Source organism: Halichoerus grypus, chromosome 2, assembly GCF_964656455.1.
Source record: "Halichoerus grypus chromosome 2, mHalGry1.hap1.1, whole genome shotgun sequence".
NCBI lineage: Eukaryota > Metazoa > Chordata > Mammalia > Carnivora > Phocidae > Halichoerus > Halichoerus grypus.
In genome coordinates, this window is record NC_135713.1 from 186,340,671 (window position 1) to 186,367,045 (window position 26,375).

Sequence of the window (26,375 nt, forward strand, 5' to 3'; positions counted from 1 at the left end):
CACCGCTCAGGAACCTCGTAACACTCGCTCTCTCCGAGGAGGTCCCTCCTGGAGACTCGGGGAAGGTGTGTGGCTGAGGATGCCGACTGCGCCAGAATTCTTCCTCCGCCTCCCTCAGCAGTTGGCTGGCCTTCACCATATCCTTTTCATTCTTCTGTTCGTCACGCCGGGCTCTCCTCGAACAAGCCAAGTCCCGGTATTTGTCCCTGTGGACACAATCCGACTCCAGGTGGCTCCAGCGGCGGCACCTTCTGCTGGTGGGTCAGGTAGCGACCTGGGTGCAGAGGGCCGTGACCGCCTGCCTCCTCCAGCGGCCGCGGGGGCTCCCAGCAATGCATTTTATTTTTAAAAAATTCTCCACCCAAAAATGATTTGAGGACACTGCCCTACTACCTTCATAAGTATTACCAAAAAAAAAAAAAAAAAAGTTCTGAATCTTAAATGAATGAATGAAGGAAGGAAGGAAGGAACGAATGGAGGAGCCAGAATGGAAAAAGGGAGCCAATAGATTAACCTGTCTGTGATGGAATAAATTAAAGCTTTTATCCTTACCCTCCGGAAGTAGCTGCAACTAACTAACCTAAGATCCATCAGAGATGGACTGCAGTGGCCAAAGGTTCTTTCATATGTAAAGAGTGCACCCAGCACCGCAGCACTTTACTCTTTACATATGAAAGGGTCACAAAGGAGGGATATGATACTCATAATACTTGGTCCATATGGGAGCGGGTACACAAATTCAGATGTTCTGGGCCTGTCACTCCCTCTTCATGAAGGATGGAGGCAGACTGGGGACTGTGGTAGAATAGGCTGGTCATAAGTCAGTACTCAGCCCCTGACAATTTGCCAGATCTTCTCATTATTCAAGATAAGATGGAGGGGCGACTGGGTGGAAATCTGGATTTTTATGTAAAATGTTGTGATATTTATTTATTTTTAAAGATTTTATTTATTTGAGAGAGAGAGAGCGAGAGCATGCGGGGTGGGGGGGGTAGCAAAGAGAGAGGGACAGACTCCCTGCGGAGCAGGGAGCCCCACGCAGGGCTCATCCCAGGACCTTGAGATCATGACCTGAGCCGAAGGCAGACGCCCAACCAACTGAGCCACCCAGGCGCCCCAAATGTTGTGATTTTTAAAAACTGGCATTTACATTTTCAGAAATTTTTTTTTTAAATCTTTTTTTTTTTTTTTTTTAAGATTTTTTATTTATTTGACAGAGAGAGAGCGCAAGCAGGGGGGCAGCAGAGGGAGAGGGAGAAGCAGGCTTCCCGCGGAGCAGGGAGCCTGATGCGGGGCTCGATCCCAGGACCCCGGGACCACGACCTGGGCCGAAGGCAGATGCTTAAGCAACTGAGCCACCCAGGCGCCCCAAATGTTGTGATTTTTAAAAACTGGCATTTACATTTTCAGAAATATTTAAAAAGCATTATGTCGGTCAAAGGGAAAAAACAAGTTTGCAGCCTCTGGTGTGTAGTACTGTGGAGCATTTATGGTAGTCAGTTACCTCCGGGGAAGAATTGTGTCTGGTTTGTTCAACCAGAACTGGGAAGCGGGTTGTGGTGATGGGGCCTGTCACCTGCGGAAGCTCTGTCCTTCGGCACTGGGGTAATCGTTAATATGTCCCCTTCTGTACCTGCCTAATAGTTAATACATTTCAGGCAGAGAGGAAATGGCCCAGAATGAACCATTAAGTCCTCCATGGTAGTATATCAGTGCTGGTCACATTGGAGAGGCGAACCCCAGGTTTTGCATCCGTCCCGAGGTTTTGTTGTACCTACTTCGCAGAAGCATGGTAGGAATAAAATGTCACAGATTTGGAAAGGTGTTGAAATTTTCCTAAAATGTAATGCAGGTGCTAAGTGGGATCATTATTTTGCCATGAACAGCTCAGAGGAGTGTCATGTTTTTGAACGATGGCAGTTTCTACAAAAGCTGACTTAAGGAGATGCTGGGCACAGGATCTGACTGGAAGAAATCAAGAGGAAAGGGTGTCCGAGTGGTTCTGCTCTGGTAGGTTTGAGGAGGCAGCATGCTGATCTTTTCCGGAAGTGGTGCTGGGGAGCTGGGATGGAGTTGGGAAACACACATGGCCATAAATGGTGTGATCCTGCTCCAAACAACTGAGCTCATCCCTGGGCTTCAGGAACCCCATGCTGGAAATTTCGACTGAAATGAACTTCTGACCTTTCCATCAGTTCCCTTGAGTAAGTCAGGGTTTTATGGACTATTTCCTATTCCCACTTAGAAGGGGATTTGAGGGCGCCTGGGTGGCTCAGTCGTTAAGCGTCTGCCTTCAGCTCAGGTCATGATCCCAGGGTCCTGGGATCGAGTCCCACATCGGGCTCCCTGTTCGGCGGGAAGCCTGCTTCTCCCTCTCCCACTCCCCCTGGTTGTGTTCCTGCTCTTGCTATCTCTCTCTCTGTCAAATAAATAAATAAAATCTTTAAAAAAAAAAAAAAAAAAAAAAAGAAGGGGATTTGAGCTATTACTTCTATTACTTAAGAAGGCAGCCCAGCATAGTATTACCACTAATGATATTATATCAGTAGTTTTCCTAAAGTGCTAAAGACCTTTCACTTGTATTCTTCTAATTTTGTTCCCTGGGGACTCTAGGAGTATTATTATTCTCGTTGCACAGATGCAGAAACTCATGGTTTCCTGTTGTCCTTTACCTAAAGTATAGAATCTTTTTTCTTTCTTTTTTTTTTTTTTAAAGATTTTATTTATTTATTTGACAGAGAGAGACACAGCGAGAGGGAACCCAAGCAGGGGGAGTGGGAGAGGGAGAAGCAGGTTTCCCGCGGAGCAGGGAGCCCGATGCGGGGCTCGATCCCAGGACCCTGGGACCATGACCTGAGCCGAAGGCGGACGCTTAACGACTGAGCCACCCAGGTGCCCTCTTTCTTTCTTTCTTTTTTTTTTTAAAGTAATCTGTATGCCCAACTTGGGGCTCGAACTCACGACTCCGAGATCAAGAGCTGCACATTCTACCAACAGAGCCAGCCAGGTGCCCCAGTGTGGAATCTTTAATGTGGCCTGAGTCCCTCCCTCGTCTGGCCGTGGCCTGCCTCTCCAGATTTCTCTTCCACCACTTTTCCAAGAGTTCTCTTTGTTCCCTCTATTCTGGATTTCCTTTGGTTCCTTAAATAGGTCGGGTTCTTTTCGGCCACAGGCCCATCATACATGCTATTTCTTCTGCCTAGAACAGTTTTCCCTTTCCTCTTTGCCTGGCTAGCAACTACTCATCTTCCAGGCCTCGGTTTAACATCATTTCTTCATGGGAGCCTTTCCTGAACATCCAGGCGACATCAGATTCCCCAGTAATGGCCTCTTCTACCACCCTGCCCTTCCTATTCCAAAGACTCATCACACTTAGAAGTACTCATTCATTATTTCTCTTTCTTTCTTTCTTTTTTTAAAGATTTTATTTATTTGACAGAGAGAGATACAGCGAGAGAGGGAACACAAGCAGGGGGAGTGGGAGAGGGAGAAGCAGGCTTCCCGCGGAGCAGGGAGCCCGATGTGGGGCTCGATCCCAGGACCCTGGGACCATGACCTGAGCCGAAGGCAGACGCTTAACAACTGAGCCACCCAGGAGCCCCATCTTTTCTTTTTTTTTCTAAGATTGTATTTATTCATTTGACAGAGCGAGCGAGCACAAGCAGGGGGAGCGACAGAGGGGGAGGGAGAAGCAGACTCCCTGCTGAGCAGGTGGGGCTCCCGCGGCAGGTGTCCGGCAGGTAAGCCGGGCCCTTGGGACGAACCTGTGGCCTCGTCTCAACAACTGCAGCGAGCTGAAGTCCCTGCCGGCTGCAATCTGCGAGAAAGGGCACTTTTTTCTTCTTTTCCTTCCCCGCCCCCCAAGCCAGCTGCCTGTCCTCCCCAAAGTCTTTGTGACATCCATCACCGCAGCACTTCCGAAGTCCGGGTCATGGCGATATAACCACCCAATCTGTAACTAAACACGCAGGCGGCGGTGTAGGGGGTTCCAGATACAGGGCCGTTCGCATCTCCGGTGAGGAAAGAGCACTGAGTGAATTCATTACATGAACCACTTGAACTAATGGAGCGCGGAGCTTAAAGCCGCATTCCTCAAATGTGCGCGCCCCACAGAACGGGCGTTTCACGTCAGGCGGTCAGGCTGGAGAACACGCGTGAATCAGCGCATCTAAACAAGGAAGAAATGCTTCTCAAGGTGTGCGTTTGCCAACTGTTTATTTGTTCTCAACTCCTCAACTGAGAGCATGACATCAGGGGTCACAGGTCAGAGCCTAGCACACTTAGCTTCCTGAGGCGAAGACTGAAAGTGCGTGGCATCTGCTACAAAGAGGAGCAAGCAAAAGGGGCATAACCCATCTTGATTACTAAAAAGAATTAAATGCATAAACTAGAGTGTGAAAACATAGCTGGAGGAATATTTCCCAAACTCATCTGTAATCAGGATTGTCTTTGGGAGGCAGGTTTATAAGAGATAGTCACTTGTTTTTTCCCTTCAAAATTTAAAAAATGAGTATGTATTACATTTGTATTTTTTTAAAGATTTTATTTATTTATTTGACACAGAGAGAGAGAGAGAGCACAAGCAGGAGGCAGAGGGAGAAGCAGACTCTGCTGAGCAGAGAGCCCGATGCGGGGCTCGATCCCAGGACCCTGGGATCATGACCTGAGCCGAAGGTAGACGCTTAACCGACTGACCCACCCAGGTGCCCCATATATTTTTTAATTTTTTAATTTTTTTTAAGACTTGATACTTTTTTTTTTTTTAAAGATTTTATTTATTTGACAGAGAGAGACACAGCGAAAGGGAACACAAGCAGAGAGAGTGGGAGAGGGAGAAGCAGGCCTCCCGCCGAGCAGGGAGCCCAATGCAGGGTTCGATCCCAGGACCCTGGGATCATGACCTGAGCCGAAGGCAGACGCTTAACACTGAGCCACCCAGGAGCCCCTAATTCTTAATATTTTTTAAAGATTTTTATGTATTCGGGTGCCTGGGTGGCTCAGTTGGTTAAGCGACTGCCTTCGGCTCAGGTCATGATCCTGGAGTCCCTGGTCGAGTCCCGCATCGGGCTCCCTGCTCGGCGGGGAGCCTGCTTCTCCCTCTGACCCTCCCCCCTCTCGTGTGCTCTCTCTCTCTCTCATTCTCTCTGTCTCAAATAAATAAAATCTTTAAAAAAAAATAAAACAAAATAAAAAGATTTTTATGTATTCATTTGAGAGAGAGAGGAAGGGAATGAGTGGGGGGAGGGGCAGAGGGAGACAGAGGAGCAGACTCCCCGCTGAGCAGGCAGGCCCAACACAGGGCTCAATCCCAGGACCCTGGAATCATGACCTGAGCCGAAGGCAGACTCTTGACCAACTGAGCCACCCAGGCTCCCCTGTATTACATTTGTAAACAGAAATAAAATTTTAAGTCAATAGGGGTTAGTGATACAATGTTCTTAGACGAAGAGCAATGTTAAAATGAGGCTGGTAAAGAAGAACCTACATTAGGTAACTATTTTCTACCATAAACAAAAAATACACTTGCATACACTTGATGTAGAACCGGGTGGTCCAACAGAACTTTCTTCAGTGATGGAATATGATGTGTATCTGGTATTGTCCAATATAGTGGCCACTAGCTGTATGTGGCTAATGGAACACTTGAAATGTGGAACTTAGTTTTTAATTTATTTGAATTTAAACTTAAATAGCTACATATGGTTAGAGGCTACTGTACTTGGACACACAGCTCTAGAACCTTCCATCTTCTGGGAAGAGTGGCAGCAGGGGCAGGGAGAGCAGACCAGATTTGGTAGCCATGTTGTCTTACATAAGTCATGTACTGTGTTGTTGTCTATAGAGATCATCCGTATATTCTATTACTGTTCGAGGAATGAGGTGAGAAACCCTGAATGGCCAAAGCAATCTTGAGAAAGAAGAAAGCTGGAGGCATCATACTCCCTGATTTCAAACTATATTACAAAGCTATGATAATTAAAACAATATGGTATTGGCATTAAAACAGACACACAGATCAATGAAACAAGATAGAGAGCCCAGAAAAAAACACATTTATATATGGTCAACTAATTTATGACACGGGAGTTAAGAATATACAACAGGGAAAGGACAGTCTGTTCAATAAACCGTGTTGGGAAAATGGTAAGCCACATGCAAAAGAATGAAACTTGACCACTATCTTTCACCATACACCAAGATTAACTCAAGGTGGATTAAAGACTTGAATAGAACACCTGAAACCATAAAACTCCTAGAAGAAAACATAGTTAGCATAGGTCCTGGCAATGTTTTTTTAACCTGACACCAAAAGCAAAAGCAATAAAAGCAAAAATAAATAAGTGAGACTACATCATTTTAAAAAGCTTCTATACAGCAAAGGAAACCAACAAAACAAAAAGGCAAACTTTACGGAATGGGAGAAAATATTTGCAAATCATGTATTTATAAGGGGCTAATATCCAAAATATATAAAGAACTCATACAACTGAATAGCAAAAAACACTTCACAAATAATCCAATTAAAAATGGACATAAGATCTGAATAGACATTTTTTCAAAGATATGCAGATGACCAACAGGTGCATGAAATGATGTTCAACATCATTAATCATCAGTGAAATACATATCAAAACCACAATTAGCTTTCATTTTATACCTGTCAGGATGGCTAGTATCAAAAAGACAAGAAATAAGTGTTAGTGAGGATGTGGAGAAAATTGAACCCTTGTGCACTACTGGTGGGAATGTAAATTGGCATAGCCACTATGGAAAACAGTATGGAGGTTCTTTAAAAAATTAGAAATAAAACTACCATACGATCTAGCAATTCCCCTTTTGGGTATTTGTCTGAAGAAAATGAAAATACTAACTCAAAAAGATATATGCACCCCATCCATGTTCACTGCAGCATTATTTACAATAACCAAGATATGGAAACAACCTGTGTCCATCAATGGATGGATGAATAAGGAAACTGTAGCATGCACACACACACACACACACACACACACAGACACACACACACACACACTAGAATATTACTCAGCCATAAAAAAGAATGAAATCTTGCCATTTGCAACAACATGGATGGAACTTAAGGGCATTATGCTAAGTGAAATAAGCCAGATTGAGAAAGACAAATACTGAGTGATTTCTCTTACATGTGAAATCTTAAAAAAATAAAAACAAAAAACCAAGCTCATTGATACAGAGAACAGATTGGTGGTTGCCAGAAGCCCCAAAGGGTGGTGGTGAAGGGGGTAGGAAAAAAGAAAAAGAACAAAGTAAGAGAAGGTACTTCTTTATACTCTTAAAGGCCACAGCATTAACTTCATCCTACCATACCCCTTTACATTCCCCTGACTTTCAAGTGCTCTATTCCTAGAGGAGGGAACTGACCTATTAAGAAAGCAATAGTTGGGGCACCTGGGTGGCTCAGTCGGTTAAGCATCCAACTCTTTGTTTTGACTCAGGACCTCATCTCAGGGTCCTGAAATTCAAGGTGCATCAGGCTCTGCCCTCAGCATGGAGTCTGCTTGAGAAACTCTCTCCTTCTCCCTCTGCCCCTCCCACTCATGCTTTCTCTGTCTCTAAAATAAGTCTTACGGGGCGCCTGGTTGGCTCAGTTGGTTAAGCATCTGCCTTCAGCTCAGGTCATGATCCCAGGGTCCTGGGATCGTGCCCCAGGGAGCTTCTCCTTCTCCCTCTATCTCAAATCACTAAATGAAATCTTAAAAAAAAAAATCTTAAGAAAGCAACAATCATCTCATCCATCCTCATTCATGTCAACTATTTTAAATGTCTTGTACTTTTTCTGATAAACTGTTTCTCCATCTCGCCTTCATTATCTTGCATTCTGTGTTCTTGAGACTTCTATTGAATCATTAGCCATTCAATATTTAGTTTTCTTAACTTCCTTAGAAGTCTAAATAGTAGAGAGAACACTAGGAAGAGAATATCCGTAAGATTAGCATATATAATACAAAGTAGATAATCAGCCCCCTAATAGAGTGGGCTGAAATTGCAGTATAATGTAATATACCTGCACAATTTGTCAAATAGGTGACAAAGGTTAAATTTGGTTGGGGGTGGAGGGGGAGGCAGGTGTCTCAGAGGACCAGACTGGTATGGTCAGTCAAACTATGACAAGATTTAATTTTTTTCTTCCTGGTAGTCATCTTAATTGGTGGGCAGCATGCCTGCTGTCAGCGGCTGGCAATTTCCCTGAGAAAGCGTAGATTAATAGTAAGCTATGTTTCTCCTCTGTTGCTAATTCTAGCCCAGTATTGGAACCAGAAGTTCAATGGCGAAAGCTACAGCCGCCAAACGCCAGCAACAGAACTGCAGGGGCAACCAGACCTTTTTACAAGTGGCACTAACAACCGCGCCCGCTCTCCTTCCTTTGGCCCTGCCACCGATCACGTTTTCCATCGCATGTGCTGATGGAACCGCCAATGCTCTGATGTGGTTTCTGAGGGAAAGCAGCTGTTTGGCCTCATGTTTATTAACACCGGGGTCTCCTATCACTTACGCTTGTGTTTGAAACCAAACACCTTGGCCAGTCTGTGTCGACCGGGGGCGGTACAAGAAGGCACGGTCCATCTTGGGTGAGTTTTTATACTACCACAAAAGAGAAGACAGTCTTATAAAAAAATTAAACAACAATGCTGAGACCCTAAAACCAATGTGTAGTAAGAGGAGGTTCATTTCTCACCAAGTAATTGATTATTCAATCAAAACTGAGGCTGTCTGTAAGTATAGATTCAATGCTATAAATAGATGATCAGAAGCTTTTTTTTTTTTTCCTGCCCTGGTAAGAAAAAGAATCACTAACCCTACAGATGTGGCTCCAAGTCTTTCTGATAACATTCTAGGACCTGTTTGGGTAATAGAACTGAAAGAACTCTTTTAAAGCTACAGAACTCCTCTCATACCCTCTAAATTGCACACTACAGAGATACATTCTTTACAAATAATTTCAAGGGGTTCCTTGCATCCTGAAACCCATCCTTAGAAACTGGAAGTTTAAGAATTCACCCACCACCATGTAGTATTCCAAAAGCTTTATTGTTTCCCATTAATAAAAAATAATATAAAATTCTCTATAGGAAGTATTAACCCATTCATCCCCTTTTTTTTTGAAAATAATTTTTTTTTTTTTTAAAGCAAGCTCTATGAGGAGCTTGAACTCAAGACCCTGAGATCAAGAGTCACATGCTCTACTGACTGAACCAGCCAGGTGCCCCACATTTCTCTTCTTTTCCAACTTTCTGATCTCTACTAAAAGCTTTAACCAAGAAGTCTTAGGGTTAAAGGAAAATCATTCAATATATTTAAAACTGTTGGCTAGATCCAGTCTGACTGCATGATCTTCTAATTGTGGAGACATGACAATTAGCAAGAACACAGGATTTAGAGACCGGTGAGCTTGGGCTGACCATTGGTTCTAAGTTATTTGTTGTATAACTACTTTACCTAATTTTTTTGAGCCTGCTTTCTCACCTGTAAAATGAATATATTACCTGATAGAGAGCTACTTGGAAGACAAACAATAAAGTAAAACATCTGACACCGAAAAGGCTGAATTAAGACCTTTAGAGACCCAAATCATCAGGACTCCAGTGCCAGAATCAGTCAAGATATTAGTAGAAAACAGAGAACACACTTGAACTGGGTAACTTGAAGAAGGTTTAATAAGGGAACTATTTACAAAGACATGGGCAAAGTTCAGGGGAACCGACAAGGAATAATGGAGTAATCCAGAGCTAGTAGGGGAATAGTTTTATTCCTAGGTTTGAAGGGGCAAAGTGAAGGAGCTAGAAGCTCGAGAGGGCTGCTTAATTGGAGGAGTCATGGTCTTTGGTAGAGCAACATAGACGATCCCTGTGACCTGGGGATGAGGAAGCCTGGGGAATGAATACCCTCATCATCCTTTCCTCATGCCTTTTGATCTTGAAGGTATTACTAATTGGATCAACACAGCCTGAAGTCAGAGGGCAAAGGAGCCTGTTAATGCAGTCCATACGGGCCAACCCCTCTGGGGGCACAGAACAGGATGGAGAGCAGCTCTGAAGGGGACGCAGATCTCCTGCACCACTTCTGCCCCAGCAAAATTCAAACTACTAAACTATTAAACACAAAACTTGCATGTATGCTGAAACTGAAGTACCTTCTTTCTAGAACTTTTAATTATAAACTTCTGGTTTTTTTAATTTTAAGTAGGCTCCACACCCAACATGGGGCTTGAACTCACAACCCAGAGATCAAGAGTCACACAATCTACTGACTGAGCCAGCCAGGGGCCCCTTGAGCTCTTATTATTAAAAGAGGATTTCTTTTCTCAGACTTTCTAGTGTCCCTGCTTTGCTGATGCCTTAAGCACATGCCTAGATGGCCTCTAGCTCAGCCATGAGTGTGGCCCCTGGACAGGAAAGCCTCGATAAACGGGAACTGGTAAGTCTCAAGTTAACTCCCGAATGCTAACTCTAAGGATCTCTAAGAGATCTGAGCATCCAGAACGAATTTAGAAAGAATCTTAGGATTTTTCTGTTTAGGTATTACTCATTAAGGAATTCAGAAATTGGATTTTCTTAGGGCGCCTGGGTGGCTCAGTCGTTAAGCGTCTGCCTTCGGCTCAGGTCATGATCCCAGGGTCCTGGGATCGAGTCCCACATCGGGCTCCCTGTTTGGCGGGAAGCCTGCTTCTCCCTCTCCCACTCCCCCTGCTTGTGTTCCTGCTCTCGCTATCTCTCTCTCTGTCAAATAAATAAATAAAATCTTTAAAAAAAAAAAAAAAGAAAAAGAAAAAAAGAAATTGGATTTTCTTAGACTCAAAAAATCCTCTGGTCGTAAAACTTCTTATAATCCTAGTGAATGACAGGAAAGTTTATAGTTTCTTATGAAAGAGAATAAAAGAAATCAGGACATCAATTTCACATTGACATTTTTATTAACGCCAACTGTTTTTTAATTATTATTTTTTTAAAACAATAGCACAAAAATGTTTCAAGGAAGCAGTCTCACAATCTGATGACCTTCTGAAATATAGTTAAGCCACACCAAATATGAAATTCCTGTTAATAACACAAAACAAATATTTTTAAAAAGGAAAAATAAGAAAGGAAAAAAAAGGAAAAAAGGTAGGGGCAGAGGAAAGCAATGAGGTGTAGAGTTAAAATTCACTGGGTCAGGTAGGTGAGGCTTGTTAGTAGGATACACTGTTAAAGCAAAGAGTGGCACACACAGGCTTATGGTCTTTGCTGTTCTATCCAGTCACCGCTAATACTCGGCCCCTGCGGCGGTGGCCACTGACTTCTACGTCCACGGTGAACCGGGAGAAGCCAGTGTTGATACTGCCATGAAGAGGTTTAACCGTTGGCCTGTCGGACAACTACGACCATTTTGTTTGTTTTTTAGCAGAGTAACTCCTTCAGGACGGCCTGGCTGAAAACCCTTTCATTTCTATGTCTCACCTATATGCATCTCAGGGCTCTTAAAAGTTATCTTAAAAAAGAAAGAAAAAATAATGTATATCAGTTTCTCTTATTTAATGTGGCTATAAAAGATGTTTCCTTATTATTTCTTGACCTCTAAGAAGGACACCGGGGGTGGAGGTTGGGGTGGAACTAAGAGGAAGAATAAACCCAGACCAGGAGAGGTTTGGTTTTTTTTTTTTTTATCTTTTTTTTTTTTCCTTTTGGCCGGGTGGTCACACAGAAGGGAAGGCATGGAGGAAAATTATAATCCTTGGTTCAGATTGAGTTATGCGGAAAATATATCTTCCCGATCAGTCCCCATGCCAAAAAACAAAAACAAAAACAAAAAAACAAAAACAAAAAAAACCCAAAAAACCCCAAAAACCAAAAACCCAACAAACCCAACAAAACCAAAAAACACTTGGAATTATGCACAGACTCTATGTTATACCAGCTATCAGCCTCTCACGTTTAACCATTCCCAGCAATGGGCACTACCCTTGGCTTGTAGGCTGCTTGCAGAACCTACGTCACCGTCACAAAAAATCTTCTTCACCCAGAAGCCTCTAGTTTCCTTTTGGTAGGTTATAAAAACAGAACATCTGTCATTAACAGGAGAGTGTTAAATACTTTTAACCACTGACAAGGCTTCAGGAAGTTTCACAGTTTCGTTATGCTCTATTTTATTACTATCATATTTACATTTTTACTTTTTATTTTTTATTTTTATTTTTATTTTTTTGCTGAATTGCTGATTTTCCTTTTTCAATAGAATTTAATTCTGGAGTGTGAGCAGGAACCAGTTAACTACATTCATTGTCCAACCCCACTGGTTTGAAAGAAGACTCCAAATTCTTGGCATGTGAATCAGCTGTTCGGTGGCCCCACCTTATGCCCCCAGCAGCCAAGCGGCAGGACCGCAGCGGGGCTGTGCTCAGGGCTCACGCTGTAGGTGGTGAGGCTTTCCGCTGAAGGAGGTACTGGTGAATGTTCTCAGCATCTCGCTTTAGCCAAGCAGCATTCAGCAGGATATTTTCACAACACTGCTGGATGGTGCGCTCAGCTGAAGGAGCCGGATGACTCTCGAAGAAAGCCTGGTATAAAACAACCCAGAATGTAGGATCATTACTAGCAATAGTAAGAAGGTACTAATATCACAGGTCATGAAAAAATACCCACTGTTCTGTAAAGGATTCAAAAGCTTCAATCATGAAAATTTTACCATTACCACTCCCAGGCTAAAAGAAAACAAGCAGCTTCTTGGACTTGCATATAGGAATTCTTCTCCAAATATATGCTTAAAATTGAATCGAAAGTTAATAAAGAGATAGAACCTATGGCCTTTCTTTCAGATTCATCATCTAGTGGTTAGTGTAGGCTTTGGAATTAGGCTTGGGATTGAAATCTAGGCTTGGTCATTTTTAGCCTATGACTTTTAGTTAAATTAACTCTTCTGTTTTCTCATTCATGAGACAATATTTACTCCAGAAGATTAAAGAGAAACCCATATAAACTGTTAACATAATAGTTGGCAGGCAGAGTCCTTAAGGACTCAAAACACATTCTGGCTGCTTCTAATAGAGATTAAATTGTGAAGGATGACAAAACCACAAAGCTTCGATTACTGCTCCACAGACTCACATTTTTCATACAAGACTATTTCTGAGTTTATTACAATTTATCACAAAGCTTATTGATTGAAGATGCAATAAACTATTTTCTAATGAAGTATGCCAAGTTTCACAGAAAACAAAGCAACTCTTGGGGCGCCTGGGTGGCTCAGTTAGGTGTCCGACTCTTGATTTCAGCTCAGGTCACGATTTCAGGGTCCTGGGACCAAGGCCCGAGTCAGGCTCCAGGCTCCAGGCTCAGTGGGGAGTCTGCTTGAGATTCTCTCTCTCTCCCTCTGCCCCTCCCCCCACTCTCTCTCTCTCTCTCTCAAATACCAACCAGCAAAAGGATGGGGGTCTTTGAACTAGTCATCACAGGCGTAAAAGAGAGAATGACTAATTCATCAGATTAAGTCTAGAACTTTTAGAAATCAATAATCTTATTTTGTTTACACAGATGACAATGGCCCTCGCTCCAAGGCTCCTTAGGGCCTGAGTAAGATACAGGACTTCCCCTCACTCCATCTCAACAAATAGCACTACCATTTACATATAAGAAACCTGGGAATCCTCCTCGACTCTTCCTTCTTCCTCTGCCAGGTATGTTCACAACACAGAGAAGCCACTCAGTAAATATTTGTTGAACTAAAGATTAACAAAATCAAGCCCCCTGAATTTCATTACTCCCTCTCCCCCAAGCTACTTCATCATTCTTGCTTGGAGAGTTAGCATCCCAACATCTTCTCTTCCCTATTCCACACTATTCTCCACATTGCAGCCAGACTGAAATTTTTATCACAAAAATCACATCAACTCACTGTTTATAAGCAATTCAAGGGCTTTCCACTCTTAGGAAAACGTTCATACGGCCTACAAGGCCCTCCACGGTCTGGCCTCTACCTATCTTAACCAGCCTCAGCTCGGCCACTCACTGCTCTTCCCCTCCAAACCCAGTATATGTACTTCTTCTTCAGAGTACTTATATCCTTTACAATAAAGGAACTGTTTGCACAATATACTATGTAAACTAAATGAAGGCAGAGATCAAGTCTTTCACTGTTTTCTCAAGATCTGAATTCTTAAAATCCTATTCCTAAAATGGTTCGCAGAGTGAATGAAACAACACTACAGCTCTCAGAACTTCCAAATTTATGCCTCATAACCCCACTGCCTTCAAGAAGATGAAGGTGAAAATGACATTTTAAAAGTACTTCACAATTAAATGCAATGGAAGGCTTAAAGTTAAGATTTTCTTTTTTTTTTAATATTCTCCAGAATCAAATAGCTCTTTATTTATTTTATTTATTTTTAAGATTTTATTGGGGCGCCTGGGTGGCTCAGTCGTTAAGCGTCTGCCTTCAGCTCAGTTCATGATCCCAGCGTCCTGGGATCGAGCCCCGCATCGGGCTCCCTGCTCCGTGGGAAGCCTGCTTCTCCCTCTCCCACTCCCCCTGCTTGTGTTCCTTCTCTCGCTGTGTCTCTCTCTGTCAAATAAATAAATAAAATCTTTAAAAAAAAAAAAAAAGATTTTATTTATTTATTTGACAGAGAGAGACACAGCGAGATAGGGAGAGGGAGAAGTGGCTTCCCGCGGAGCAGGGAGCCCTATGCGGGGCTCAATCCCAGGACCCTGAGATCACGACCCGAGCTGAAGGCAGACGCCCAACTACTGAGCCACCCAGGTGCCCCTGAAGTTAAGATTTTCCTAATCAGTGTAGATTTGTTCCTCAAATGCTGAACTTTACACTTAACTATTATGCTTTGTAAAGGCTAAGAGGAGAGCCCCTACATAACCATCTTGTCTCCCTGTGCATATGGCAGATCTAGGAAGGTTATTAGAAAGGAAAAAATTATCAAGGACCTACTACTCCATTCCGTCCCACTATGTTAGTTACTCTAAATAACAATCTTATTATCATCCCATTTTATGGATGAGGAGACAGAGAGAGCTCATAGGGGTTAAAAACTTGCTTGAAGTCACATAGCTAAATAGGGCAGGGCACGGATTTCTACTCAGATTGACTGATTCCAAGTTCCAGGTTCTTTCAGCCATATTTCAATGCCCTCAAAGATGATTCCAACCCCAAATTCTTCAAGCATTAAAGACACAACCCAAGTTGTCTTTTTCCAAGCAAAAACAAGGATAAATACAGCATGACCCCAACACTGTATGATTACAATTTGGCTCATTAGTGTTTTTACTTACTACCTTGAAAAGTAAAAAGTAAATAGCACTTTGCTTACCTTAACCTCTCCAGCCATTTTATCAACTGCAAATCCCTCAACTGATAGCTGAAAAAAACACAACGGTTTAAACAGTAAATGCAACTAAAGGAGGCTAGGAACAAAATTCCATTTTTCCTAAAAATGAATCATTCCATTCTCTCCCAACTTCAGAATATTCTAGAGGGTGCAGGATGGGTGATGGACAAGCCCTTTAATAAAGCTAATAACTATTTAAAGAAACTCTTCCTGCCTCCCTCCCTCCCTCTCTCTTTCTTTAGAAACTCTTAAAGAGCAAAGACCATAGTCTATAGGCCTAGTGAACCATGGATGTCTCTAAATAACATCCATGATAAATGAGAGACTCAAAATAAAAATCTTCACATACCTTTATTAGCCTGGATATTAAGAATCCTCCCTGGTATCGATTATAAAGTTCTTCCCAGTTGTCTTTTATAAACTTCCAAGCAGCCTTCCTTCCATGCTTGCTGCCTCCAGCCACTCCACCAATTACTGATACAGTGTCCTGTGGACGTACCTCTTCCTAAAAATAGAAAGAGAACTAAAAATCTACTGTATTCAAAATATCTTCTGGGGCAGGAATGGCAAATGCTTTTGAGGTACCCAAGTAATCACACTGAAGACCCTCATCCCTTGTTTTAGGAATAATTGGCACCAGAAGCTTCCAGCAAAGAGGAGACTGTTTAACCTAAAGATGAGCCAAATTGAGAATGAAGCATTGAGACAGGTACAAACAGGCTACTCAACAGATATTTGCTTGGGTTCCTACAGGGTAAAGAAAGGAAGAGACAGAAGATAGGAACAGGGATAAATAGGCTTTCCAGTTTATTTCTGCTTCCAACTATTCTGATTCGCACCATTAGAAGGAGATATATAGGTCAGTAGCAAAAGTCCACTCCATTTTCCCCAGACTAAGAGGAAGACTTAGTTTAGGGTTAAAGCAGATCAAGAGGATACTGAATCAAAGACACTTGCCCCAGATCAGTGGGTTACAATTCCCTCTATAAGCAGTTTTTGTTGTAACTTACTGAAAGTGCAAACGTGAGGACTTTTTGAATCAATTCAGGTGAAAGAGTAGCCCCAAGGACCCTTTCAATTCGGTTTTTCTCTTCCTGCATATCTGCTTGTTTGTGAAGCTACAGTGAAAAAATAAAGATAGAGATTAGTTAACTCTCCTAGAAGTTACGCATATGCTTGTGTGAGCTTCTCCCCCAAACTTTTGCTCTATATTCTCGTTGGCTGAGATTGCAGGGCATGAAATTAACAAAAGAGAATACTTTTCAAGATGTTCAGGCACTACATTTATCATATGCCATTACAGTAAGTCATTAAATGTAAGTGTGTACTACGTGAATGGCTTTCATCAGTTCTGAGCAGTTTAACATCAAGATCTGAGGGGTATGATGTCTGACTAATGTTCTATGTTAGATGAACAAACTAATCATCACTCATACCATTGAAGGTCATCAATTTAATTTTTTTTTTTTTAATATTTTATTTATTTATTTGAAGAGAGAAAGAGAGTGCAAGCACAAGCAGGGGGAGCGGCAGGACAGAGGGAGAGGAAGAAGCAGGCTCCCTGCTGAGCAGGGATCCCGATGCGGGACTCAATCCCCAGGACCCTGGGATCATGACCTGAGCCGAAGGCAGACGCTTAACCGACTGAGACACCCAGGTGCCCCAATCAATTTAATTTCTAATAGTAAAAAATAAATGTTAATATTAATTCATGAGTCTCTGATCAGTGGGATTCTGTACCATCACATTTTTCATCTGCAAAATCAGCACATGCCGAATGCAGAAAATTAGGAAAATAGAGAAGCATAAAGAAAAAATTAGGGGCGCCTGGGTGGCTCAGATGGTTAAGCGTCTGCCTTCGGCTCAGGTTATGATCCCAGGGTCCTGGGATCGAGCCCCGCATCAGGCTCCCTGCTCCGCGGGAAGCCTGCTTCTCCCTTTCCCACTCCCCTTGCTTGTGTTCCCTCTCTCACTGTGTCTCTCTCTGTCAAAAAATAAATAAAATCTTTAAAAAAAAAAAAAGAAAAGAAAAAAAAAGAAAAAATTAAATTATTGGGGCGCCTGAGTGGCTTAGCTGGTTGAGTGTCTGCCTTCAGCTCAGGTCATGATCTCAGGGTCCTGGGATCAAGCCACGCGTCAGGCTCCCTGCTCTGTGGGAAGTCTGCTTCTCTCTTTCCCTCTGCCCCTCACCCCCACTCATGTTCTCTCTCTCAAATAAATGAATAAAATCTTTAGGGAAAAAAAAGAGAAAGAAAAAATTAAATTATTATGATATGTACACATTACCAAATTGGAAATAAGATCATCTTATACCTGCTATTTTGTGACCTTTAAAAAATTTTTAAATTATAGTTAAGTTTTATTTTCTTTATACTTTTATAGTCTCTAAATCTTCCATAGTGAATATACCCAGTATTTTTTTAATCATCAGAAGCAAAACATTATTATACATGTAAAAAATTAGAATTACAAGGGCATATGAGATGCCTCTCCAAGACAACTTTATCTATAGACTGTTGATCTTCTCTCCCACTGAAGATTCTATACTGACCAGTGTCTGCAGACCCCATCACAGGTCCCAGTTTCCTCTTCCTTTCCTTTGGACTCTTTTGAGCAGCAGTGTGGTGAAATAAATAGGAAGTCAGGAAGACCTGGGTTCTAGTCTCAGTTTTGCCTCTAACTAGCTGTGTGATCTTGACTAAGTCCTTAACCTCTCTGGATCTCAGTTTCCCCATCTGTAAAATGAGCGGGGTGGACAGATAATTTCTACGGTCCTTTTCAGCACCAATACTCAAGGCCTGACTGAACACTGGCTTTCAGGAAGCACTGTTTTCCCCAAGGAGAACCTGTTACACTAGACCACTAGATGGCACCATAACACCACATTCCAAATACACTTTGAAATAAAAGATATATATGTATTTTTTTATCCTGTCTCATTATTCCTAAATTACGAACAGAAAACAATCCTCCTCATCTCCCATCAACTGGTTTCTTGAAGAAACCTAATTTGGCCTTCATTAGAGCTCTTCCTATAGTAAAGCAGAATTAAGTCAGCTCCCTTGCGTTAACAGATGCAAACACTTATTAAATATACATACTAGTACTAGTGTAAGTTCTTTGAAGTATGACAGGACATGAAAATGTCTAAGTCATCTGTCACGAGAATTCTAGAACCCCTATTTTGTTCCATACTTTTATGGAAAAGACAAAATCCACAAATACCTATTTCATCTGCAAAGAAATACATGATTTATAGTGCACAGATTCACAGAATACTAAGAATGAGAAGGGACCTCAATGTCATTTATTTATTTATTTATTTTTTTAAATTTTATTTATTTATTTGACAGAGAGAGACACAGCGAGAGAGGGAACACAAGCAGGGGGAGTGGGAGAGGGAGAAGCAGGCTTCCCACGGAGCAGGGAGCCCGATGCGGGGCTCGATCCCAGGACCCTGGGACCATGACCTGAGCCGAAGGCAGATGCTTAACGACTGAGCCACCCAGGCGCCCCCATCTATCCTCTTTCTAAGCACAGACACAAACGTTTTCTTTAAAATGGGAAGTACCCTAGTAAGTTTACACTGAAGGGAAGAATTTTAAGAACTTGACATGTTAATCAAAATGAACATTTCAATCTTTAGATTTAAGATGCATAAACTTATGAATAAAAAAAAGTGAAGAAATTAGATGACTTTTGGCATCGTATTGGTAGTATACATGAAGAAGACATTATATATTCCTCCCATAGTTTCTTTTCTTTTTGAGACAGAGAAAGAGAGAATTGGGGGGGGGGGTGGCGCTGAGGGAGAGAGAATCCTAAGCAGACTCCCTGCCGAGTGCAGAGCCCAACATGGAGCTCCATCTAATGACCCTGAGATCATGACCTGAGCTGAAATCAAGAGTCAGACGCTTAACAGACTGAGCCACCCAGGCGCCCCTCCCATAGTTTCTTAGTATTTGCCTGTCTGCAATATGCATATCTGCATGTATTTCTTTTGCCCAGACTTTTAACCACCTAAAGTTCATAATCTCTGTGTCAATTCAAGTTCAACAGCAGAAAATGGGAGCCCTTTCCAAATTTACTCACTTTTAGCATAATGTCTAAGGTAGTGCCATCACCATGCTTCAAAACAGTCAGATAGACCTACAAGAGAATACAGGACCAAAAAAGAAGGCATATGAGTAAATCTATCTTGTTCCAAATAGTCCAATGTTAAGAAAAGACATAAAGCGAGTCAAAAAACTTATAAACAGCTGTGTGTGGATGTTACATTACAAATTGTGGCAAAGAGCTTACAGCCCACATTGAAAACCAGCAAGGTAGATAGCATGTAGTAAGTAACAGCAGCTCACACCAGCTCTCTCACAGAAAGGTGCACTGATGATCACCTTTCAGCACCAAAGTGTGGTCTGAGAAACTTTAAACAAAGGAGAAGTTGGCTACAAACCACCTAAATGGCACGTATTAAATCAGAGTCAGACATGATTTGTGGGTCAGTACTTAGGTCATTTTTGGTTACCATTAAATACATTCCATACTACACACATAACGATGCAGTCGCTTAGAAATCAAGGTTATTTATCATGAAAACCTACAGGACTCCTTAGATCAGCGGAGAGAATCTGTTTCCCTTCTACGTGGTCCTTAAACCGACGACGGGCTTCTTCTAACGTTGCCTTATGTCCTGCTTTTCCTAGTTTGCCCAGAACCAAGCCCCTCAGGAGTGCATCTAGATGACCTGATTAAGAAGTAAAAGAGACACGAAACTGCTTAAAAATCCTGTTTTCACAAATATGCCACCTGGCTATCTTATAAATTGTGTCATACTATGTCTACCATCTTGAACAAACACAATCAATTACCTTAGTACTTGAGAGAACACCTGATTTACATTATTCAAATCGTAAGAGTGAAATGAAGTGCTAAACAGACTAGATAGACAAATAAATTCGCTGACTTTGTCTACAAATGCCATTGATCTGAATTTATTAAATGTTCACTCCATCTAGGTAATTACACTGCTAAGGATTATATGTGAAAGGAACAGGCTTAGATCTTGCAGTTTTGACCCAAGATTCAGGGAAAGGTCACATACAGAACCAGTACGCTGTGTATAATAAATTGAAATCTTAGATTTAAAAATCAACCTCTGCTGGATCTATTTACTCCAAAGATGTGTAAATGAGCAATAAGCACATCAACATTGGTCATTAGGGAAATGCAAATCAAAACCACAATGAGATGCCACTTTACACCCACTAGGATGACTGAAAAAGATAATAACAAGCATGGAGAAATTAGAACCCTCATACGTTGCTGGTGGGAGTGTAAAATGTTGTGGCCACTTTGAAAAACAACCTGGCAATTCCTAAAGAGGTTAAACACAGAGTTACCATATGATCCAGCAATTCTACTCTTAGGTATATACCCAAGGGAAATGAAAGCATTTTGTCCACACAAAAACTTGTACACACATGTTCATAGCAGTATTCACAACTGTCAAGTAGAAACCATCCAAACATCCATCAAGTGATGAATATACAAAATGTGGTATGCCCATACAATAGAATATTACTCAGCTGTAAAAGGAATGCAGTATTGATATACAATGCAAAATGGATGTACCTTGGAAACATTCTGCTAAGTGAAAAATGCGAGACATGAAAGGCTACATGGGGCATGAGCCCACGGATATGAAATGCCCAGAGTAGGCAAATCCATAGAAACAGAAAGCAGATTAGTGGTTGCCAGGGACGGGGGTTGCCAGGGAATGGGGAGTGACTGCCAATGGGTATGCAGTTTCTTTTGAGGCTAAAGAAATTGTTCTGGGATTAGATAGTGGTGATAGTTGTGCAACCTTGTGAACAAACTAAAAAAGACTGAGTCGTATACTTTAAAAAGGTCCATTTTATGATATACTGATTATATCTCAAAAAAAAAAAGCTAACACCAGCAACGATGGACTGCAATACCAAAATGGACAGATAAGTCATGGTATATTCATACAGTGAATACCACTAAGCAATAAAAAGGAATGAACACGCTGGATGTATCTTAAGCATTATACTGAGCGAGAGAAGCCAGATATAAGAAGAGAATATATATTAGGATTCCACTTACATAAAGTTCTAGAAGACGTAGTATTAATCTAGGGTGAAAGAAGGCAGAACAGTGTTTGCCTGCATGGGACGGGTAGGGGGCACCTGAGTGGCAGGGACTGACCGGGACGGGGCCCCAAGGCAACCTCCTTAGGCGTATGCATTTGTCAATAGTCACTGAACTGTAACATTTGAATTTATGCGCACCCTGCTACATTTAAATCATAACTCGGTAAAAAGTAAGTTTAAGAAAACCACAGGAGATCAACAGATAACACAAGAGGACATTAGTGAAGAACCAATTTATAATTCTGGCTCTGGTACTGACTTGCTATGTGATGCAAGACAATGTTTTGTTATTTTGCTGTTTGACTCTTCCATCTATAAAACTAGAAAGCTAAAGACATTCTCCCTATTTCACAAAGCTGTGTTTGAGCCCAAAAAGTTTTACATATTTTCACCATGAAAAAGAAGGACAACATCCACTAATTTGCCTGTATCTGTCTTCATATACCCTCTCCTGTCTTGTTTCTGGGATCTGTGCTCATGTCTAAAGCCAACTCCTCCCCTGGACCCCGACTCCTCTCCATCACTGGGCCATTGCTCAGCTACTACTCCCCTCTCTTTCACATCACGAATTTTTCTATTACTCATTCATCATTGTCATCAGCACAAAAACGTGTTATAAAATCTCCCACTTGATTAAAAAAATGCCTCCACTCCAGACTACCCCCCTTTCAGCAAAACTCCTTTAAAAAGTTGTCTAAGTGTGCTGTCTCCTTTTCCCCTACTCCTAGTCCGGAGAACCCAAAACTGGTCTCCACCACTCCACAAAATCTGCCAATGTAATCCTCAATTCTCCTTTACCTTGCTTGACTCAGAGCTGCATTTGTCATGTGGATAACTCTCCTTCCCGGACATCTCCTCCCTCCTGACTCTCCCACCTCACTGGTCAGTCAGTCTCCCCAGCTGATTGCTCCTCTTCCACCCAATCTCCAAATCCTAGCCTCGCCTAGGACCTAGTCCTCAGACCTTTCTTCTCTGCACCTACATCAGGCCCTGCGTGATTTCATCCAGTCTCATGGCTATAAATACCACCTACACACTAAATGGATTTATTCCGCCTAGACCTCTAGGCATGATACTCTCCACCAGGATGTCTAAAAGGACCTCCCATTTCCCAAGTCCAAAACCCAACTCCTGACTGCCTCTGCCCCCAGCCTGCTTCTATGGCAGCATTCCCCACTCCTGTAGATGGCAACTTCACTCCTTCAGGCCCGAATGTGGGTCTTCAGGCCCGAATGTGGGGGCTCCTTTTACTCCACTGCAGCCAGTCCACCACCAAATAGGTTCAGTTCTACCTTCAAAACATCCACAGAATTTACCATCTACAAGTGTGAGCTGTAGCCAGCGCCTCAACTGCACTACTGAAACAGCTTTGTAACTTGTCTCCCTGCTCCTTTCTCTCGCCTCCCGACTCCAGTCTGGTTTTCACACAGCTGAATACATCCAGTCATGTTCTTCTGCTTCAACTCTCAAGTTCGTTTCTCATACCACTAACAGTGAAAGTCCAAAATGTACTAGCTCCTGCCGCAGGCCTTCTGCACTGGTTGCTCCCTCTCTGGACCATTTCCCTCTAGACAGCCTCCCAGCTCTCTGCTCATGCTCACATATCTCATCCCGAGGGACGGCTGCTCTGGCCACTCTCTATGAGCTACCGGCTTCCTCCTCTTTGTCTACCTCACCTAACTGTATTTTTCTTCATGATGCCCATTGCCACCTAAAATATCACACATTTAATGGTTTGCTGTGTCTCCCACTAGAATGTAAGTCACACAGGTCAATGCTTTCTTCACTACTGTGAAAGCTCCCAGAATAAAACCTGGCATTTACTAGGTGCATAAATATTTGTTGAATCAATGAAGGGAAAACACAGAACTCTAGGTAATTGTTACTGTTGTTCTTATTGCAGAAGACCCCATCCCAGATCAAGACTGCTCGGGAGGAAATACCATCTTCAGTTATTTGCAGATGGTAGAAAATAATTATATATAAAGCCTTAAGATCACCATCCCCAACATTTACAGGACAGCAAAAGAGTAAATATATGATTACAGAAATAATCAGAGAAGAGAACACATGGAGAAAGTAAATAACTTCCTTAATTCAGGTACTGTCTCTCAGTATCTTTACAAGTTGTACATATAAGGTGCCTGGTGTTTAGGGTAATAATAAATAAAATAATCCAAAATTCCCTTTAGCTATTCCTTTTTTTTTTTTTTTTAAAGATTTTATTTATTTATTTGACAGAGAGAGACATAGCGAGAGAGGGAACACAAGCAGGGGGAGTGGGAGAGGGAGAAGCAGGCTTCCCGCGGAGTGAGGAGCCCGATGCGGGGCTCGATCCCAGGACCCTGGGATCATGAACTGAGCTGAAGGCAGACGCTTAAGGACTGAGCCACCCAGGCGTCCCCCCTTTAGCTATTCTTGATTATAGATGGGCCTTTGGAACTCTGTAAAAGATTTCTATTTCCACCATTTGCTTTGTTTACAAATCATATTTAGCAGTGAATACACATAACCACCACTGTTTTTATGTTGTGACCCATGTAATTTCACCAGTAAACTTAAAAGACCTAAGATTTAATTTCTGGTGAGCTGAATACATAGCAACATCCAGCAGATACAAAGACGCTACTGATACTGTTAACCACTGCTGAGTAAAAAAGGATCAATTTCTCATCAATTCCTTCCCCATTCAGTACATCCATTACCTTCTCCAGGTTTGGGGTCCCAGCCCAGTCTCTCCCCTATAGGTGAAAAGACATCTTTCACAAACTCCTGGATTTCCTCATAGAAGTCTGTGTGGGACAAGAGAGTTGAGAGAATCCCCAGGTTACAGCTCAGGTCGCTCCATACAGTATAATTGGGCTCATTCACAAAAGCCTCCATGACTTTTAGAACCTCTACAGTGCTAATGATTCCAGCTCGAGCCTGGGATAGGAAAAAACATAAATTAATCTAGTCTTCAAACAAAAACTAAAACAAAAAAACATAAGCATGCATTTTCAGCATTATCTACTGCTAGTTAGTCATGACTCTGGTTTAAAGGAAATGAGACTATATAAATTCAGGAGATTATTAGAATAAAAATCTATCATGACAACATTCCTTATTAACTTTTTGCTATTTATAAAAGAGCCAAGTAAAAAAGCACTGTTTGGTGACAGAAGGTGGCTACACTTGTGGTGAGCACAGCATGATGTAGAGACGTGTGGAATCACTATGTTGTACACCTGAAACTAATGTAACATTGTGTGTCAGCTACAATGGAAAAGCAAGAAAGAAAAAAAAAAGCAAGAAAGAAAATAACTTCCTATTTCTATCCAGTGTCTGGGGCCGTGGCTTTGTTCTTATTTTAAAAATTCCCATACTTTAAGAAAAGATGCAAAAATAGTTAGGGCTTTGGTTTTTAACAGAGGCTGTTTCAAAACTGGACCTGCAAACTGTGTCAACTTCAGCCTGTCCTTTACTCATTTCTAAAAGAAGGCAAACTGGAAGGCACTAAAAATTCAGAGTCCTTTCAGAATTAACTAACAGAGCTAGGAAAAAGAACTTCTGTTACAGCAGCCCACTGCACAAACACACCACTCTCCTGGGACAGGTCTCTCTCAGCAATGAGATCAGCAGATGTGAGGTTTTGTGCATCAATGCTAATCTGTGTTTATACAAAGGAGGAATCCAAAACCAGTTACTGCAGAGGGGAGGGAAAATTTCAAGTCCAATTTAAAGGAACACTAGGAGGAATCTGATAATTTTATCACAGACATCTGGAAATTATCTAACCTATGTTGGAGTCATAAAGATAATACTACTAATTGCTGATTTAAATCCTTTCTGGAACAAAGCCAAATATAACATAATTCTAAAGCTAATGGGCTATTATTATTTGAGTACCAATGGAATGTTAAAAAATTCTAGATGTTTCCAGCAAAGTATAATCACTATTTTAGAAAAAGATAAATCACTCTGAATTATTTAAATTTTTTTTTTTTTAAGATTTTTAAAAATTTATTTATTTGACAGAGAGATAGCACAAGTAGGCAGAGCGGCAGGCAGAGGGAAAGGGAGAAGCAGGCTCTCTGCTGAACAGGGAGTCCGATGCGGGGCTCGATCCCAGGACCCTGGGATTATGACCTGAGCCGAAGGCCGCCGCTTAACCGACTGAGCCACCCAGGTGCCCCTGAATTAATTATTTAAAAAAACACATCAGTAGGGAAATTTCTTCAAGGCTCATACCTATCCTATTTCTACTGAAAAGAATTTCTGCCTTACAAAGGGCAGTTTTAGTTGCAAAACCTGGCTTAGGAGTAGTGGGATGGGATTTGTTTCTGATAAATTAAAAAGGTTCGATCTTGTCCTGTTAATTAATAATTATTCATTTGCTCTAGTCCCAAAAGGTGTTCAACCTTCAGGAAGAACCATATTCTTCTAATTATGTTTCAGGCGGACACTCCAGGAAAAACAAAATCCTTTAATCAACAAAATCCATCATACTACTTGAGAGAGGCTCACCAAGGAGAAGAGGTCATTCTGTAATCCAAGTCGATCCACAGGGGGCAGAGAGAGGTCACGAATGCCTGGTAATAAACTTTCCAGCATGGCTGAGCTGTACTGCGTCCGATAAAATCCAACTGTTCCCAGGTTTAACTGAAAAGACACCCAAAGGGCATTATTAATTAAACAGCTGCCTTTGTTTTTTTAAAGCATCTTGAGCAGGTGTGAAAGTTGTTCTGGTTTTCGTTTATCTGAGCGAAAACAACAAAGCTCACATATACAGGCAGGGATGAAAATGAAACAACACACAAAGACAGAAATCGGTTGTCGGGGTGCCTGGGTGGCTCAGTCGGTTAAGTGTCTGA

At 41.9% G+C, this 26,375-nt stretch overlaps 1 protein-coding gene and 1 long non-coding RNA gene across 2 annotated transcripts in view; one reads left to right on the plus strand and one right to left on the minus strand.

Annotated features, from left to right (window-relative positions):
• Positions 1–10,932: 10,932 nt before the first annotated feature.
• The window catches only part of NPEPPS (aminopeptidase puromycin sensitive), a 94,581-nt gene continuing 79,138 nt past the window's right edge, over positions 10,933–26,375 (minus strand). Inside the window, exons 16-23 of the mRNA XM_078065642.1 lie at positions 26,029–26,163; positions 24,228–24,447; positions 19,951–20,093; positions 19,442–19,498; positions 16,360–16,467; positions 15,699–15,854; positions 15,332–15,379; positions 10,933–12,571 (exon numbers count right to left, since the gene is read on the minus strand). Of these exons, the coding sequence (XP_077921768.1) occupies positions 12,419–12,571; positions 15,332–15,379; positions 15,699–15,854; positions 16,360–16,467; positions 19,442–19,498; positions 19,951–20,093; positions 24,228–24,447; positions 26,029–26,163 (1,020 nt within the window). The 3' untranslated portion in view covers positions 10,933–12,418. The remainder of the gene's footprint in view (positions 12,572–15,331; positions 15,380–15,698; positions 15,855–16,359; positions 16,468–19,441; positions 19,499–19,950; positions 20,094–24,227; positions 24,448–26,028; positions 26,164–26,375) is intronic.
• On the plus strand, positions 13,442–26,222 carry LOC144380848 (uncharacterized). The gene is made up of 2 exons (XR_013445056.1): positions 13,442–13,687; positions 25,960–26,222. It is a non-coding gene; the product is annotated as an uncharacterized LOC144380848 (long non-coding RNA).